The sequence below is a fragment of the Pteronotus mesoamericanus genome, unplaced genomic scaffold, assembly GCF_021234165.1.
Source record: "Pteronotus mesoamericanus isolate MK-2021 breed Mesoamerican mustached bat unplaced genomic scaffold, CSHL_Meso_final contig_78, whole genome shotgun sequence".
In the NCBI taxonomy this organism is placed as follows: Eukaryota; Metazoa; Chordata; class Mammalia; order Chiroptera; family Mormoopidae; genus Pteronotus; species Pteronotus mesoamericanus.
The window spans coordinates 29677501-29695940 of record NW_026555258.1 but is presented as its reverse complement, the minus strand read 5'-3'; the positions used below and the strand labels follow the sequence as shown (position 1 = coordinate 29695940).

Genomic DNA, 18440 nt, shown 5'->3' with positions numbered 1-18440 from the left:
TGGTTGCTTATTAGAAGTGAGAAGATCCCAGGGGGAAATCTGGTGTAGTAGAAGTAGGCTCAGGAAAGGATATGACATAAATAATATGACAGCTTCATTTTTGTGATCTTTAACCCATAAACACTGGCTAGGTACAGGCATGATTATTTGTAAATACCCAATTATCTTAAATCTCATGTTGCATCGTGTGTCTGGCAAGTGATGTTACTCAGTAACAGTGATTTTTTAAAGTTCTTTTTTTAGTTCTTAGGGTTGCCTACTACAGAAATTACTAATTTTAAGTCTTAAAACTTTAAAAGTTTTAAAAGTTCAGGTTCTCAAATATTATAGAACTTATAAATTATCTAATTGGTTTAGGTACCCCAGTTTAGAACAGTCACACAGTGTGTTTATGAATGTTTCCTTTTATCCTTTTTATTTTTTTTCTAATGTAATTTGAAGTATGCAAGATGTGTTGATAACTAGATAGATATACAAAACAGATGGATCTTGGTCCATAGAGAACTTATGATGTAGTGAGGTAAATGAAATATTTATTAATATATTTCTTAACACAAGGTTTTGAATTTGTTGCTAGCCTAAGACACACAAATAACATGCTTCTGCAATATGAGCGAAGTAGAAAATACTCCTACCGGAGAGAAATTTTTAAAAATATATTATTTAAGTAATTAATTCAGTAAACATGAGTACCTGTGATAGCTAAACAATTATGCTTTAGTGTTTGGAAGATAAAAAGATAGAAATTACATTTTAAAGTCCAGAAGGTTGTATAGTAGAGAGTGATTGTCTTGCTTTTGAAGGGTTATCAGGGAAGACCTCAATGGAGAAGGTAACACATGATTAAATACTTGAAGACCCAAATCTTAGTTCCATGTGGTTGAAATTAGGTGTGGTTGTGTTCCGGGCAATACATGCATAGGTACAGTTGCAGAGAACAGTGGTACATATTGGGGAAATTTTTAGGCATATCTGGAGTATTGGGACCAGAAAGATGAAGCTAGAGGAATAGATAAAGTCCAAAGCATGGAGGGTATTACATGGCATACAGAGGAGTTTCACATTTATCCTGCAGGTATTGAGGAACCATTCAGGGCAGAATATATTCATATTCCCATTTTAGAAACATTACTTTAGTAACTGGAATAGAAAAGGGGTTATGGTACTAGAGAGAGAACTTACTTTAAAACTCTAGGTGAGAGATTAAATGTCTGGGCCAATGAAATGGCATTGAGGTTACCTCAAACGCATAATCACTAAAAATGAATTCTTAGTGAATTCAGGTGTCCCATAGATCAGGAACTCAAGAAAAGATTTGGCCTAGAAATTTGATTTCCTCTGTGGTCATGTATAACATAACCTGAGACAAAGAATGTAGAATGAGAAGGAAGGCAAAGAGTGGAACATTGGTTACTTGGTAGTAAATAATGGAAGAAGAAACCGTGAAGGGAGACAAGAACTAGGAAAGTGTTTTGTTATAACAGCTAAGACAAGTATATAAGCTTACAGAGGTCAAATGAGAAAAGTACCAACTTTTATCCATTTACATAGACTATGAGGAACTGAGCCTCATATTCAGAATTTGTGATCATGGCAATTGAATGGGTTAGGTGGAAAACAGGTCAAAGAGGGAGACAATATTGGAGAATAAGGGCATAAAATGAATGTAAATACAGAGATGGGAAGTATTGGGAGTGTCATATTACAAACAGTAGAAACTTTTGCTCTAAAAATACTAGGTATATGAAAAGGGAGTGTGGGCAATAAACTTAAAAAAGTAATATTGTTCATTTGTCTTCTTTGCTATAACTGCCAAATTATTTAACCTCGAGTTATGTGGTGGGAGGGTTATTCACAAACTTCTCTACTTTTATCTTCTTTATGTTTTCTTGATCATTTCACTGTATTTTAGAGGAATGAAAGAGGGCCATCTTATGAGTCAGTTTGGGGTATATACAGCAAGTAAGAGACTAGATATTAAGAAGGCTCACAATCTAGATGCCTTAGTTATTGCATGTATATACCAAGCATTGTCTTCCCGACCCCCACACCCCACTATTGTGAGCTGCCCATAAATAGACTCAGGTTATTTGGGGAGAAAACAGTTGCTAAAAGACTTACATATTGTAAGAAAGACTGTTTAGGTGATATAGTTATCATGAGAAGTTAATTGCTCATTAGTATTCAGTGTTTCTTGTTAAATAGCCTATTTCCCCAAATAATAGTGGACATTTTGTGTTTTTAAAACTTTGTTAATTCATACTTCTGTTTTAATAAAAATAAAAATATCTTGATTATTTAGTTAACACAGTAATGCTTTTTACATTCTTTAACTCAATGATAGCGCAAGTTACTCTGGCAAGCACCACGTTTTAGTCATCTTTCTGTCTCTTACACTGTCTTTTACATGGGAGATAATCAGTAATTGTTGAAGATAAATGACACTGCATTAAATAAAAACATTGTACAATTTAAGGAAAGTTGTATTTGCATTTTTTTTAAACTTATTTTTAGAGAGAAGGGAAGAGGGAAAAAGAGAGGAAGATGAAACACCGGTGTGTGAAAGAAACATTAATTGGTTGCCTCTTGCACATCCCTAACTGGGGACCTGGCCTGAAACCTAAGCATGTGCCCTGACCGGGAATTGAACCGGGAACCTTTTAGTTCATAGGCCAGAACTCAGTCTGCTGAGCAACACCAGCCAGGGCTACATTCTTAAATAATGAGTAGTGGCAAAATAAATGTGTATGTCTGATTTGTTGAATATTAAATTCTAGTCCAGAAAATCATAAATCTAGTCTATAAAATCATAAATACATACCTTCTCACTAAATTTATTGAGATTTACAATTTTAGATGTTACAAATTAGAATATCTAGGAAAAGCATGACGTCTATGGCTTTCTTACAAGGAGCTATTGGGTATGAGGCTCCGGAAAAGATTGGTTCCTGGCACCTGTACTGCAAATGATCAGCTGCATGTGCTAAACTCAGTCCTTCTCTAATCTGGTGATCTTTGGGAAAACATTTTACTAACTCCTGTTTCCTGTCAAATTATCACAAAGGTAGAGAGAATTAACTTTCTGATGGTCTGTGGCTGCTCTTTCAGCAAAGGAATAATCTTCAGCTATTCCCACGCACCAGATGTAGACAGGCTGAGAATAACTGAAACAGAGTATGAACTAGCTTTGATCCTAAGAAATCTAGTCCAAATTTTCTTTAGGTCCTTTGAAAACTGAATGCAATCTTATGGGTAAATAGCTACATTAGCACTACATTTCACAGAAATCACCAGTTGCCATTTTTCATAGTACACGAACAAAAAAGTGAGTATTTGTATAACCATAACATACAGGATTGTTGAATATTAAATGTAAGTTCAAAACAATTTATAGGCTGAATCACCATATAAATATGAAAGGTGTTCATCTTTATTACCATGTAGTAAGAGGAAAATATAGTAGTTCCACACATAGGAGAAAATGTTGGGGGGAAAATGTTCAAGTTTTATGGGTTCACTTTTCTTTTGGGCTCACTTTTTTGTTTGGAACGTTATTTCAGGAGAGATGAAATATTCTGGTTGTTAATTGGTGTTCACAGAGCGCCTAATACTATTTTACTATCTCTGCCTAGTAGTAGTGCAGAGTAGTATACATTACTACTCTGGTAGAAAGAGTCCTGCTATTTGCAGAGCTCACACAGCAGGAAGTCAAGACTTTTAAAGTTAGCCTGAAAGGGGCTTGGAAAACTTCTTACTTAGAAGAATAGGTTTAATACTAATGAAGCTTTCATATCTGTTTCAGGTAAAAAGCTTTTAACAAGTAACAGTATTTTAATTCTCAGTATTCTTTATATATAAAAAAGGTCTGTGGAAATTTCTAGTAAAGGAATCATTGTACTCTTATTTCCAGTCAAACTGTACTGTTCACTATATTCTTTTACCACTTCCATTATGTTACTTGAGCCTTTCTTTTTTACTGGTATTCATTCTCCTTCATCTTCCCTATTAAAACCCTATAGAAAACTTCTGCTCCCAGCTATATTGTGTTACCTTATTCCACACTTGCCCTTCTGATAAGAGATAATGAAATTCGTAGACAAGGACTTTAAAATTAAAACAGCCATTACAAATATACACAGAGATTTGACAGAAAAGATAAATATAATAAGAGAAATGGATATTAAAAAAAGAACCAAATGGAACTTCTAGAATTGAAATATATAATATTTGAGATAAAAAAAAATGTACTACTGGATGGGCTTAAGTACAAATTAGAAGAACAGAAGGGAAAAATATAAGAATCTATTATGGACAACTTTATGCTGATAATCCTGACAACTTAGAAGTAAAGGACAAATTCTTTGAAAGTCACAAATTACTAAAACTGGCCTAAGAAGAAATAGAAAATGTAGATAGCTCCATTACTAAAGAAATAGAATTGCTATTTTAAATCCTTTCTACAAGTAAAATTCCTGGCCCACAAACAAGAAAAACTCCACCCTAGGTGACTTGTGAATTCTATCAGATATTTAGGGAAGAAATAACACCAGTCTATACAAACTCTTTACAACACTTCCCAACTCTTATGAGGCCTGTTTTACCCCAATATCAAAATAAGACAAAGACATGAAAAGAAGAATATAAATCAGCACTGGCTGGTATGGCTCAGTGGGTTGAGTGCTGGCCTGAGAACCAAAGGGTCGCTGGTTAGATTCCCAGTTAGGGCACATGCCTGGGTTGCTGGCCAGGTTCCCAGTGGGGGGTGCATGATAGGCAACCACACATTGATGTTTCTCTCCCTCTGATGTTTCTCTCCCTCTCTTTCTCCGTCCGTTCCCCTCTCTAAAAATAAATTAAATCTTTTTAAAAACAATATCTGCCATGAATACAGATGTAAAAATTCTTATTAAAATACTAGCAAATTGAGTTCTACAATATATTATAAAAAATAATACATCTAACCAAGTATGTTAATCCTAGAATACAGGTTGGTTTAGTATCACTGTAAAGCACCATATTAACAGAAAGTGAAAGAAATATGCAGGCTGCAAGGTGAGTAAACAAAAATAAATTGTATTGCCATAAACTTGAACCAAAAATTGAAAAATGGAATTTAAAAATCAGCCATTTACAATAACAAAAATACTCAGAGATAAATTTAATAAAATATATGGAAGACCTGTTCACTGAAATTTATGAAATGTTGTTTAGACAAATTAAAGGGACCAAAATAGATGTAGAGCTACAAAATACTAATGTTTTGAAAAACTTGATATTGTTAAAATATCTTTCCAGGCTGATCTGTAGATGTAGCACAGTATCAATCAAAATCCCAACAGGCTTTCTTTGTAGAAATTGATATTTATTCTAAAATTTATACAGAAATCCAAAGGATCTAGAATAGCCAAAGCACTCTTAAAAAAGAGCAAAAAAGTTGGAAGGCTAACTTTTCATGATTTCAAGATTTTTAAATAAAGCTTTAGTAATAAAGACTAACACAGTATAACAATAGACATATAGCCCAGTGTAACATAATAGAACTTCCAGAATTTGGCCCGCATGTATGTAGTCAGTTGACTTTCAACAAAGTTGCTGAGGTAATCAATAAAGAAAGGATAGTCTTTCCAACATTGAACTGGGACAACTGGATATTCATATGGGGAAAAATGGACACTAACTAAACAAAAAGCTAAAACTATAGAAGGTTAGAAGAAAACACAGAAAGTGCTTGTAATTTTGCATAGGCACGTCTCTTTGGTCACAGAAAACATTAATTGTCAAGGGAAAAATTGTCAAATTTATTACAATTTTTGCTTTCCTAATAACACTTAAAAATAAATGAAAAAGCAAGCCATACTGGGGAAAAAATATTTGCAGATCGTGTCTGATTAAAAACTCGTATCTAGAATATATAAGGAACTCATATGATTCAATACAAAGGAGAAAGACAACCACCTCTCAAAAAAAAACAAACCAAATTTAAAAACAGCCCCAAAATTTGAAGTTTTTGAAAAAAGATATATGAATGGCAAATCAATACATAAAAGATGCTCAACATCATTAGTCATCAGAGTAATGTCCATTAAAATCCTAATACAATACTACTTGACACCCATTTTAAGGCTAAAATTTAAAAGACTGACCATTCCAAGTGTCGATGAGATTATGGAGCTCCTGGAACACTCATACATTGCTGATGGGAGGAATGTACAGTGGCACAACCACTGGAAAAAATTGGCCCATTTCATATAAAGGTAAATGTAGGTTTACTGTATTTAGTGATTCTACTCCTAGGTGTTTTCACAAGAGAAATGAAAATCTATGTCAATTAAAAGGAAGACTTTTGCTAGAATGTTTATTGCTGCTTTATTTATAACTGCCGAAATTTGAAAACCTGAATGTTTATCAGGAGATGAACAGCTAAACTATTATATCCACAGAAAACTTACTGACAAGTACGTAAAATAGGTTTCAAATGGAGATGAAATCAGACTTCTTAGTGGAAAATGAACAAAGACATGATCAGGAACACATAAACCAACTCTTGGCCCTACCCAGGGTTCCAGTTCTGGTTCCATCTTGGAAATGACAGTTGACTCCTGCTCTTGCCCTTTTATCTATCCTGTCTGCTTAACTCAAAGTCCCAATCTAATGAGAACAGAATACTGCTCAGCAGGAAGAAAGGAGCAAACTACTACTACCCACCAGCATGGGTAAATCTCACAAATATTCCAAAGTAAAAGAACCCAAACACAAAATGATACATGATATATGATTCTAGTTATATGTAGTCCTAGAATGGGCAAAAGGAACCTATCATGACAGAAGGCAAATCAGTGGTTGTCTGGGGTGAGGGATTGACTGCCAATAGATACAAGGTTAACATTTTTGGATGATGAAAATAATATACATTTGATTTTGTGGTGAATACAAAGATATATACATTTGCCAGCATGCATCATACTGTATTTTTTACATGGGTGTATTTTATAATATGTAAATTACACTTAAATAACATTTTCTTTATGGCATAGCCCTCTGTGACTTTCCCCCCTTTCTCCCTTAAATTCAGACATCTTTATCAATTTACCATAGTTTTTTTTTTATTCTTTTATTACTCCTTTTTTTAATTTTCCTCCTTGCGTTTTAATAGGTTATAAGCTCTTATTCATCTTTGTTTACATTATAGCACCTCACTTATTGTAACCTTTCAATACACACAAAAAAAGAGTTATCAGTTATTGCTTTGATTATAATTCTGAAGTCTAAAAAGAATCGCAGTCCTAGATATTAGCAAGGCAAGGCTCTATAGCAGCTACGAATTGATAGTAAGCATCTTTAGGGCAATCTTAATCTTACTCTTTAGGGCAATCCCAATTTATATTCAATCTCACTGGGTGGTGAATACATGAAAGATGAGTATTCCTGGGCCCTATGGGAAGTTGTCTTTGAAGCAAGGTGAATGAATGAATGAATTAAAATAACACAAGACACCTTGTCCTGGTTGCAAAGACCTGGAGGATGTAGGTAGACTAAATGACAATGTGTTTAATTCCAGTAATAAATGAAAATCTGATAGAATCACAAATTTTGTGCTAGAAGTTACCATGGATACCATTTAGTCCAATCCATTATTATACAGATCCAGAAAGGATAAATAACTGTCCAGAGCCACACAGCAAATAAGAGATAGGGTTAAAACTGGAACCCAGGTTTCTACAGTCTCATATCAGGTATTTAACAAAGTAGAGAACTGGCTACCTGTGGAAATTCTAATGAGTAGTCCCTTTGACAAGAGCTCTCATTAGGTTAGGACTTTGAGTTAAGCAGACAGGATAGATAAAAGGGCAAGAGCAGGAGTCAACTGTCATTTCCAAGATGGAACCAGAACTGAAACCCTGGGTAGGGCCAAGAGTTGGTTTATGTGTTCCTGATCATGTCTTTGTTCATTTTCCACTAAGAAGTCTGATTTCATCTCCATTTGAAACCTATTTTATGTACTTGTCAGTAGATTTTCTACAGTAAGAATATACCATAGCTTGGTGAAAAGGAATTAGTTCATAACCCAGAATATTGGTGAATTCCACAGGCATGTTAAAACTAAGTGGAGTGGATCCCTCTCTCAAACCATTCCCTTTTGTTCCTTGTTCCCTGTTGTGTGTAAATTTATTGGGGATTGAGGGTGGCAACAGTTGCTAAATTGCATTTCACTGGTTTTGAGTTTCATTTTTTAAGGACAATATGAAATCAGTTTTATAATTAAAGTGAGTTTAAGCGGTCATTTTGAATTATAATGATGAAGGACATTGAGATACAAAAGGAAGCTTTGAAAGCTACAGCAAAGCTTGCTCCTTAGATGAATCCTTTGAATGAAAGAATAATAGCGTGGATGGTGATGATGAAGGAATAGGAGCTGCTGCTATTTAATGTATTCTCCACTCTCAGTATATGGATGCAGCCTCCAAATTTTACAAAGGAAATAATCATCAGCACAGCATCTCTCCTCTCCTATGGATTGGTCTTTTTGTAAAGCCGCTTCTTGGTTTTCTCAGTAAAAGTATTTTATTTTAAAATATATCTCTAGACACTTACTTCGGGTAGGCCTGGGAAAATGTAGATTACTTCATTTCTCTTCAAAATTCCTTTCAAAGAGTTGAGCTCAATTTATGTTTTTGAGATAGAGAAGAGGAGTAGATTGGAGGAAGGAGAAGATCTTAACTTTGCTTTGGAGGAGGAAAAAAATCTTTCAGTCCTTTGTTGACACCTTAGCTTCTGCATTAATCATATGTCCCTTTCCTCCTGGGCCATGGGAGGACCAGAGGAGTAGTGGCCATGTGCTATTTTGTAAAGGGACAGTGCAAAGAAAAGAAAACAGCTGATAAAAATATAGAGCTCCCCATCCCCCTGGGTCTTTATGGTTGTATTTTAGTTTTTTTGTTTATTGATCTTTAGAGAGAGAGAGGAAGATGGGGGAGGGGAGAAAAGTAATGCATCTACTTATTTATGCATTCATTGGTTGCTTCTTGCATATGCCCTGACCAGGGATAGAGCCTGCAACCTTAGCACATTAGGACAATGCTCCAACCAACTAAGCTACCCAGCCAGGCCAATGCTGTTTTTTAACTAACATCAAAAATAATGAAATAAAAAAGCAAAAATGGAGGCCAAATATTGTGAAATGATTGATGGATCTAAAAATACAGCTCTAGGCCCTGGCCAGGTAACTAAGTTGATTAAAACATCTTCCTGATACATGAGGGTTGCAGATTTAATCTGCAGTCAGGGCACACACAAGAATCAACCAGTGAATACATAAATGGGTACAATAACAGGTTGATCTCTGTCTCTCTCTCTCTCTCTCTCTCTCTCTCTCTCTCTCTCTCTCTCTCTCTCTCTCTCTCTCTCTCTCCCTCTCCCTCTCTCTGTCTCTAAAATAAATTTTTCAAAAAACAGTACTGAATTTCTAGCCCTAATCGTGAGATAGTGTTCAAAGTCTTAATTTTTTTGTAAATGTTATAATGAAAGTCAATTACAGAGGGAAGCTAGTGGAACAGTTAATATTGATAATGGAATGAAAAACCTTTCCTGTAACTACTTGGATCTGAAATGGGGTGGCGGCTATGAGTTAACTGACAATAACAATAGAAAAGACAGTGTGGGAGCACTCAGTAATGAGTAGCTCTCAGAATAGCCAAAGGTAAAGGGTTGTATACCAACCTAACAAAGGAGAGGATTTAGGGCTTCTGAAGATGGAAGGTTTTGATGATACTTGTTTACAAAATTTTTTTTTTTTTTTTTTTTTTTTTTTGGAATGTCCTAATACTCAAGGTCAGTGACTTCCCTGGTGGCAAACCTCTAGAGCGGCGGTAGGGAGGGTGGCCATGGTCACTGACTCTCAAAGCTCTGCTATAGTCAGATAAGGAAGTTCAGATAAAGATTTCTTTCTGCCTCTGCTGTTAGGTTTTTGATCCCTTCACCGATTTTCTTATATTTATTTATAATTTGATGGTTTTCAAAACATTTTCACATATCTCATAGAATTGTTTTTAGGTAGATAAGACAAATACTATTCCTTTTTTATATGTAAGGAAACTGAGGTTAAGTATTTGTTTATAGCCACACAGGTAATAATGAAACCAAGATAAGAGGTTAAGGCACTCATATCTCTCACTACATTTTTGGGGTCCAATTTCAGTACTAAGAAATTGAATAATTTATTGTCAATCCATAAGTGTTTTAAAGGTGTCAAGATTAAGTAACATTTTATTTATTTTGTAGGAGAAGATGGTGTAAACTGGTTCATCAGTGACAAAGACATTGAGGTAAAATCAAATTGTTTTTGAAGTTATGAATAATAGATTAATGGTTTTTTTGATTCCTAGTTTCCTTATGATAACTTTAATAAACTTTTTAAAAATAGTGACAGCCTGAGTACCTTATAAGAAAAAGTTTGATTTCCATTTATGGGTAATTGAATTTTTCAGGAGCATGGTTCAGGCCTTGATTTTTGCCAGCCAACTAATTGCCATAATGAGTTAGTCCCCTTTCCCTCCTGTTTCTTCTCTGTGGTGGTGAGTCTTAGCTCATACTGCCTGGTACCACTAAAGATCAACGCCGGAAATAACCGCTTCTTCAGGGTAAGGAAATGGTTAGGCTATATTTAGGATGCGGCAGGTGTTTATTAGCCTTAATTGTGGCAGATGGCTAGAAAAAAAAATTTTTACATGTCGGTAGAAGAGAAGTTTTAAGGGATAATTAGTTTCAGATGTCTTGGGGCCTAGTTGGCCAGTTCAGCAAAATAACAAGTAAAAGATGAAAGTTTTTTCATAGGTGAATTTCTACCAAAAAGATAAAAGCATGTTTGGCATTTATATATTCCTCTGTAGGTATCCATATGATATGCTTTGCTAATATTTTCTTTTAAGATTTTGGCATTTGGCTAGAATTGGGTCATTATAAGCAGAATGGATTTTCACAAGGACTCTGGTAGAAGGAAATTAATCTCATTTTCTTAGAAATCATAGTCTAGTTTATAGGCAGTAACCTTAGGCTATTCAGTAGAAAGAATGCAGCTTTGTAGTTTTGTAATTTTTTTTTTATAATTCTCTTTTTATAAAGAATTTATAAAAAGAATTCTCTTTTTATAAAAGAGAAATTCATTTAAAAAATGCCATTCCCTAACTAAAAACTCAAGCATGCTTCTCATTCAGAAAAATATGGTATACGTTCAGACATAGAAGTCAGCAATACCTTGACACTGAATGCCATCAGAATGTCTGATGCCTGTCAGTGCCCTTGCTAGACCTGAACTGTAAGTAGAGAAAGGTTTAAAAGAAATAGAACCATATGGAGAATGTAAAAGAATTGGGGGGAGAGGACAGACAAAAAATAGAGTTGTCTTTATAGCCCTACCTTTTACTTTTTTCTAACTCCTTTTAAGTACACAGAGTTTGATGTTACTGGGTTCTAAACTGACCTGACTATGATTTTTCATTTTCTTGAACAGAGTGAAATAGTTTTTTTTTTTAAATTCTCAATTTCTTTTTCCTTAGGCCCAGATAGGTAATAATAGATCATCTGGAAGATGGACCCACCGATACTATACGGCGAACAAAAACGTTACCTGTAGAAATTGTGACAAATGTGGCCATTTGTCAAAAAACTGCCCCTTTCCACAAGTATGTAGAATATGTAATGTTTCTTTCTACCTTGTTAAAATCAAAATCCTAGTACTGAAACCCTGTAACCTTAGAATTCAGATCTTATGTAATATATGTGTTAAATTTCTTATTAATTTTTCATGTAGGTCATACCCTAGAGTAGTAGTAGAGAAGGAACAATAAATTTAGAGTCAAAAAACCTGGAATCCATTTCAGCTTCCCATCAGTAGTTGGAAAACTTCAGGCAAATCATTTCATTCTTGTCTATAAAATTAGAAAACTGAATTGGATGATCTCTGAGACCCCTTTCACTTCTAAACCTTCTATTTCCATCAGTTTATTTCATCATGGGATAATTTTCATTGTTAGAAAATTATAGTTTTAGGCATTTATAAATGTTTACTGATGTAAATTATATTAAACATACATCAGATACAGATAGCTTATGTTAAAGCTCTGAATTCAAACATTTTATTTTATTTTATAATTAGGGTCCAGATTCTGCCTTCATTGGGGTCTCAAATTGGAAATAACTTTTTATGGAATTACACAGAAAAAGAAAAAATGATCTTCTGCTAAAGAGATTTTCTGTTTGTCTGCCACATAGAAAGTTCGTCCCTGCTGCCTCTGCTCGGAGAGAGGACACCTCCAGTATGCCTGTCCAGCCCGCTTTTGCTTAGACTGTTCTTTGCCTATGTCGTCTACTCACAGATGTCTTGAAAGACCTTCCTGGAGAAAACGATGTGACCGATGTGATATGATAGGCCACTATGCTGATGTAAGTAGTCTCCATATAACTAATTTGTCAGGCTTTGGGGGCAATCTGTCAATTTGGAACTGTCAGCCTACCTAAAAGAATGTTTACTCTGTACTGTGTATAATGATAGTCATGTCCCTTTGGTCACTGATCATGTAAAGCAGTGCTCTAGTTTATCAGGATAGGGATGCTACAGGATGGTTCATGAGAAGGCAGTGTCAACAAATATTGTAAAGTCCTACTAGCCCTTTTGCTTAATGTGCTTGCTGAATAAAACTTGAAATTAAAGAGATATGTAATAAACAACATCAAATTTATGTACATATTCATGCATAGTTAGATGAAGTATATACACACAACAGTTGTGTACAAGAAATCTGTAGGAAGTATAGTTTGATGCTACTTATTGATGGCTTTTGCTGGTAGAGTAGTCTTATGCAAGAAGGACAAACAACCAGTACTTCCAAGTACTCTGCTCATTTTAGTTCTTTCTTTAGAAGTTGTTTTTTAAGGTAAATTAGAAGGCATTTCAGTTACTTACAGCACATTAAGTTTTAGCACATTGTTATTTTGGACATCATTTTGCATCATATTATAAATGTCTGTGGGGTTCCAGTCACAATTTTAAAGACCAGAAAAGCTATAGAAAAAGCAAGAACCTTTTCTCTTTAATTTGTACCTCCCAAAGACATAATGCAAAGCACAAACATTTTTCTTATTTTATTTATAATTGAAGTGTACTTGATAGCCTGTTGCTCAAAAAATTAACATGGTTTTCTGTCGAGATGAATTTCATGTTAAAACAAACTAGAATTTGAATGGGTGGTGTGTTTCTTTTGTAAATAATACAATTATTGATTGTAATTTTTAAATGAATAAAAATAGGATTACTGTTCTATACACTGACATACAACTTGATTTTTTTTTTCCACTTAGGAAAATTTGTCAATCTGTTTCTATCATCTCATAAAGATGTACCATTTGACCCAGCCATTTCTCTACCAATAATTTTAGATTTATATTGTTATATTTGATATATTATTAGCAAACAGTGCTCCAATAAACATCTCTCTCTATATGCATACATGTAAGAGTAATTTGGTAAGTCAAGCTCTAAATACAATTGTGTAATTAAAGGATATATACATTCAAGTCTGGATAAATATTGTCAAATTGCTGTTCTAAAAGACTGTACCAATATATCCATCTGCCAGCAGTGTTTAAGAGTTCTCTCATCATTAACTATTATCTGCCTTTAAAAGTTGTGCCAAATCAGGTAAGGAGGAAATGGTATCTTATTGTTATAGTTTGTGTTTATTAGGCTACTCATGATACTGAATATGATCCTCAAGACTATAGAATGTATAGAGCATAAAGACAGAAGTTGTCATTTCATTTCAAAATAGTTTAAACTTATTTTTCAATATTTGCTAAGTCTTAAGAATAGTAAATTTTAAGTTGTCTTAGTTTTATACTGTTGTTCGGTGCATTCAGTTGTCAACTATAGCTTTCTTAGTAAAATTTTCTAGTTTGACAGCCATGTTTAATAGCATTTTTTTTTTACTCCTTTTTCCCAAAGAGCTCTTAAAAATATGATCTTATTTGCCTGTGATAATCGGAAGGGGCCCAGACATTATCATGAGCAGTTGGTTTTTTTTTAGTAAGTATTTTAGTACAGAATATTTAAGAATGATTTGTAATAGGTTATATAATCAGCTGTGAATTAAATCTATAGCCCATTCAGCTTAACATCTTAATTTTGGCCTCTAATGTATGTTAAACTCTTTATCTAAAATGGCCTTGAGGATTAATAACCCCGGCAAATATAAGTTTTTAAGATAGGGTTAGGCTGTGGCAGACTTCAGAGATGGCAGCACTCTTTCCCCTAAATCTGCCAAGATCATGGTTTTTATTTTACTTTATTTTACTTTATTTTATTTTTTAAATAATTACATGCTGAAGGTTCTAACACTAATTGATCTTTTCCCAGTCTGCCCAACTGGTTAACATTCCCTTGGAGCCAGCTCACACCTGGGCTCCACTGACTCCTTCTGAAGAAGCTCTGCATGAGGATTTACTTGGAAGCAGAGTCATTCTGGCCCCAGGTTGCTAGAACTATTCAGCCAGTCCCATACATGCTTTAAATCTTCCTTGAAACCTGGCCCTCCACAGAAAAATCATTGTTTCTCCTGCAACCATCTCAAGTGCTTGTCACTTTCTTGCCCTGGCTGCTTCTAAATCATTACTCCTCCCTCTTTATGTAGATACCTTTGGCTTATTTAAGGCTTATACCCTCTGACAATACTGTCTTCCCTTTGTCATTTTCATCTTTCCACCTACTGGACTTTCTGCTCATTCACAGAGGATTTCTGAAGCCCTAAGCAACTATAGATGCCCTAACCTCATAGGTTAAAGAGATCAAGAAACTTCAATTTTTACTGTATATATCACCTCAGACCTCTCTAATGCCAGAGTAGCAGTTATATACACAAAGAGAATTTATAATGAAAACTGATGAATCGTATTCATATTGTTGCTATACTGAAGAATATGAATTTTATCTTTCTGAACTCTGCTTGAAAAATGTCTCATTTGTTAATTACTATATAAAAATATTTGGTTGAAATTGCAGAATTGTACAATGCAAAAGATAGAAAGATGACTCAAGGCTTACTAAAGTCCAGTCTGCATCCTTGCTATCTTCCAAAGGAAGAGAAGACATATATAAAGAATTGGTTGTTTAAAAAAAGGAATTAGAGAGAACTCCAAATGAAATAAACTCACTATAGAAAATAAAAAGAAATTTGAGAAAATCCTAGTTCATTCTTCAGTGTGAGTAGAGAAGATAGGTGAGAATCCAAAATAAAACGATCAAAAGAAAATTCTGATCAAAGGATCATACACTCAATATAAGGGAGAACAAAGACCCACACCTAGACAGAGATGAAGTTTCTGAATACCAAACATAAATCATACATCCAGACAGAAGAAAACACATCACAGCCATGCACACACACACACCAGGTTTGCATCAGATTTCTCCTGTGCTGTACTAAAGGCCAGAAGGCAGTGGGGAAATCTTCGGAGGCTAGAGCATTCTGAGTCAAATAGATGACACAGCCAAGCTGTTGTTCATTTGTGAGTTTATGGGAAAAGTCAAAATAAAATGAGCAGCAGTGAACAGTGAAACCAGGAAAGCATAGAGTACATGCCTGAGTACTTCCTGTTAATCTTTTTAAAACTAAATTAAAAAAAAAATCTTTCAAAAACAAATATAATTTTTAAACTATAATAATGTGGACAATAAGTAATTCTAATAAAATTGAATTTGTTTTAATTACAAGAAGAAAAAAGCCATAACTTTTAGATTTCTAATTTCAAATGAAGCAAAAGAAACTTAAACAATATAACAAATGATAGGGGAAAGTGGAAACAGCAAGAATGTGTAAAAAACAAAGTATGAGGACAAAAATAGGACCAATAGGAATATTGCAATAAATAAATAAATGCAATGGATTAAACATTCTTACTAATACCATGACACCATTTTCCAAAACCATAAAGGAAAAAGGGAAAATAGATTTAACTTTTAAAAAAAGTCTGGTCATCCAGAGACCATTAATAAAATTCAGTGACAAACCACAACTTGGGAACGATGTTTATAAAATATGTGATAGGATAATTATCTGTAATTTGTAAAAAGCCCTTACGAATTGAAGAAAGAAAGATGCCTCAATAATAATACTCAATGTTAGGGAAGTTCTGGTGGGAAAGCACAGTTGGATAACCTTTCTGGAGTTCTGTTAATGGATTAAGTAATGCAAAGATACAGCTGCAAGACTGTTCCTCTCAGAGTTATAGTAATGGAAATTAGAAGCAACCCAAATATTTACCATTGCAGCTGACTTAAGTGAGTTACAGTATGTCCCATATAATGGAATACTCTTCAGCCATTTAAAAAAGTGATGCAGAAATGGTTATTCAGTATGAAGAAGTTACTAGTCCATTAAATGAGAAATGCATAAATTACAAAACAACACATGAAGTAGAATCCTGTTTTTATATAAAATTAAACATATATATGTGTATATATAGGTTTGCATAGGAAAAAAGTTTGGAATAAAGTATTCTCCAAAATGTTTGCTGTAGTTAATGATTACTAAAAGAAAGGAGAGGCTAGCAAGGAAGCTGGGGCTGTTACTGTTTAAGCATTGTAGGAAAAGGAATTAAGTAAGCTTGAGTAAACTGAAGGAAGGTATATATAAACTTGGAGAATGATGTGGAATGCTCTTGTTTTTAATCAGTGACCAAGATATTTTAGGTTTTTTAGTACCAAAATTGAAAAATATACTATGTAGTACTGATCTTATACTATAAAATATGAGATCAGATTTATCTGGTCAAATATCCTTTTCTATGTATTTTTGAACAACTAAAAACATTCCTGAGTAGACCTTAAATAAAAACAGATACATTGCATATAGTAGATGCTCAGTGTTGTTTCTGAAATTGTGTTTTATACAGAGAAGGTGACCACAAGTACCTATATCCTAACAAAATCTATATTTTTGATTTGTCCTTTTGGGGTTTTTTCCTTACTCTTTCATCAACAGCTCACTTAAACTGTGACTTTTTGCTTTCTCCTAAGTTTGGCCACATTGAAGAGTTGACTATTGTACAGTAGATTTCACTTATTTCAGCCTTTTGATTCCAGTTTCCTCATGATCAATTTTTGTATCAGATACGGAGAGTGCCAAATTGACATCAGCACAGCAATAATTAATACAACTAAGTGCTTGCTATGTGTCAGGTGTTGTCCTAAAGACTTCATACTTACCAACGCTTTAACCATCACAATAGCCCTTTGAAAACGTACTGTCATCACCATTTTATCAAAAACAAACAGAGATGTGTAACTTACCAAAGATAGGAAATAGTAGAGCCAAAGATTTGGCTTTAAAGTTACTGATATTACCTGCTACATTATCATGCTTCATTTTATTGGTTTTCATATTGCTTTACTTTATAATACCTTTAGCTAACAACTAACAGGTATACTATAAGCATTAGCAACTATTTGCAAAATTAATTTATGTTAGTAGTCTTAGAATCACAATCAAGATGTCTAGAATCACAACCACGATGTCTCCAGAAAGATTTTGTTATTCTACAGTGTGAAAATATTTTTTTTAGTGGAAGTATGGTTGCATAAGGTAACCCAGCATAATATATTTATGATAAAACATTTTTGGTTGATTCTTTTGGTATAATTTCCTATAAAATATGAATTGTTAAATTTTCAAATAAAACTGGCAAACTTTATACCCTCATAACTGCACTTAAGTTAGGAAACTGTCAAAGAGAAATATTTAATTTTAAGCAAAAAAAAAAATTAGGCTTTGTCAGTTTCCCTGATTACAGAGGATTAAGAGTATAGGGATTGAGTAAAATTTGACCTTGGATGGAAAGATGGTTTTGTGAAGTCTGATTCATTTTGGAGGCAGCTTAGAGATAGAGACTAATGCATGGCTTTCCATACTGATTGGTGAAAAAAATTTAGGTGGATTCTGTACATACTGCCACATATATGTTGTAGGTTTTTGATTCCTCCTTATTATGACTGATTTTTATGCAGTAAAAATATAACAAGCACTATTAAAACAGTAATGTATGTTAAATTTTAATTGTATATGTCTGTAATTTTAGACCTTACAGCAGTCTTTATGGAATTTCGATTGAAGGGCAATGACTAAGATATTTTCTTCAAAATATTCCTTATAGGAGAAATTTTATTTCACATAGATTCAGTGTACATGTATCATAGGCTATATAAGTATTTTGTGTCTCTGAGGAATAGTATATATACACAACCAAAGTAACGGGACAGTCAGATACTGTAATTTATGAAGAGCCTACTGACAAGACTGCAGAGTAGAGGCATTCTTTTTAATGAAGGCACCTAAAATTACATTGATGTGCATATGGAAAAGTTAAGATGGTTGAGTTCAGAAGCTGGAATGCTT

The 18440-nt window shown here is 33.9% G+C and overlaps 1 protein-coding gene across 3 annotated transcripts in view; it reads left to right on the top strand.

The window, feature by feature from the left end:
- Nucleotides 1–18440, top strand: part of ZCCHC7 (zinc finger CCHC-type containing 7) — a 206889-nt gene that overhangs the window by 158626 nt on the left and 29823 nt on the right. For all 3 annotated transcript variants that reach the window (XM_054584646.1, XM_054584647.1, XM_054584645.1), the window contains exons 3-5: nucleotides 10279–10322; nucleotides 11553–11678; nucleotides 12268–12438. In XM_054584646.1, the coding sequence (XP_054440621.1) occupies nucleotides 10279–10322; nucleotides 11553–11678; nucleotides 12268–12438 (341 nt within the window). The remainder of the gene's footprint in view (nucleotides 1–10278; nucleotides 10323–11552; nucleotides 11679–12267; nucleotides 12439–18440) is intronic.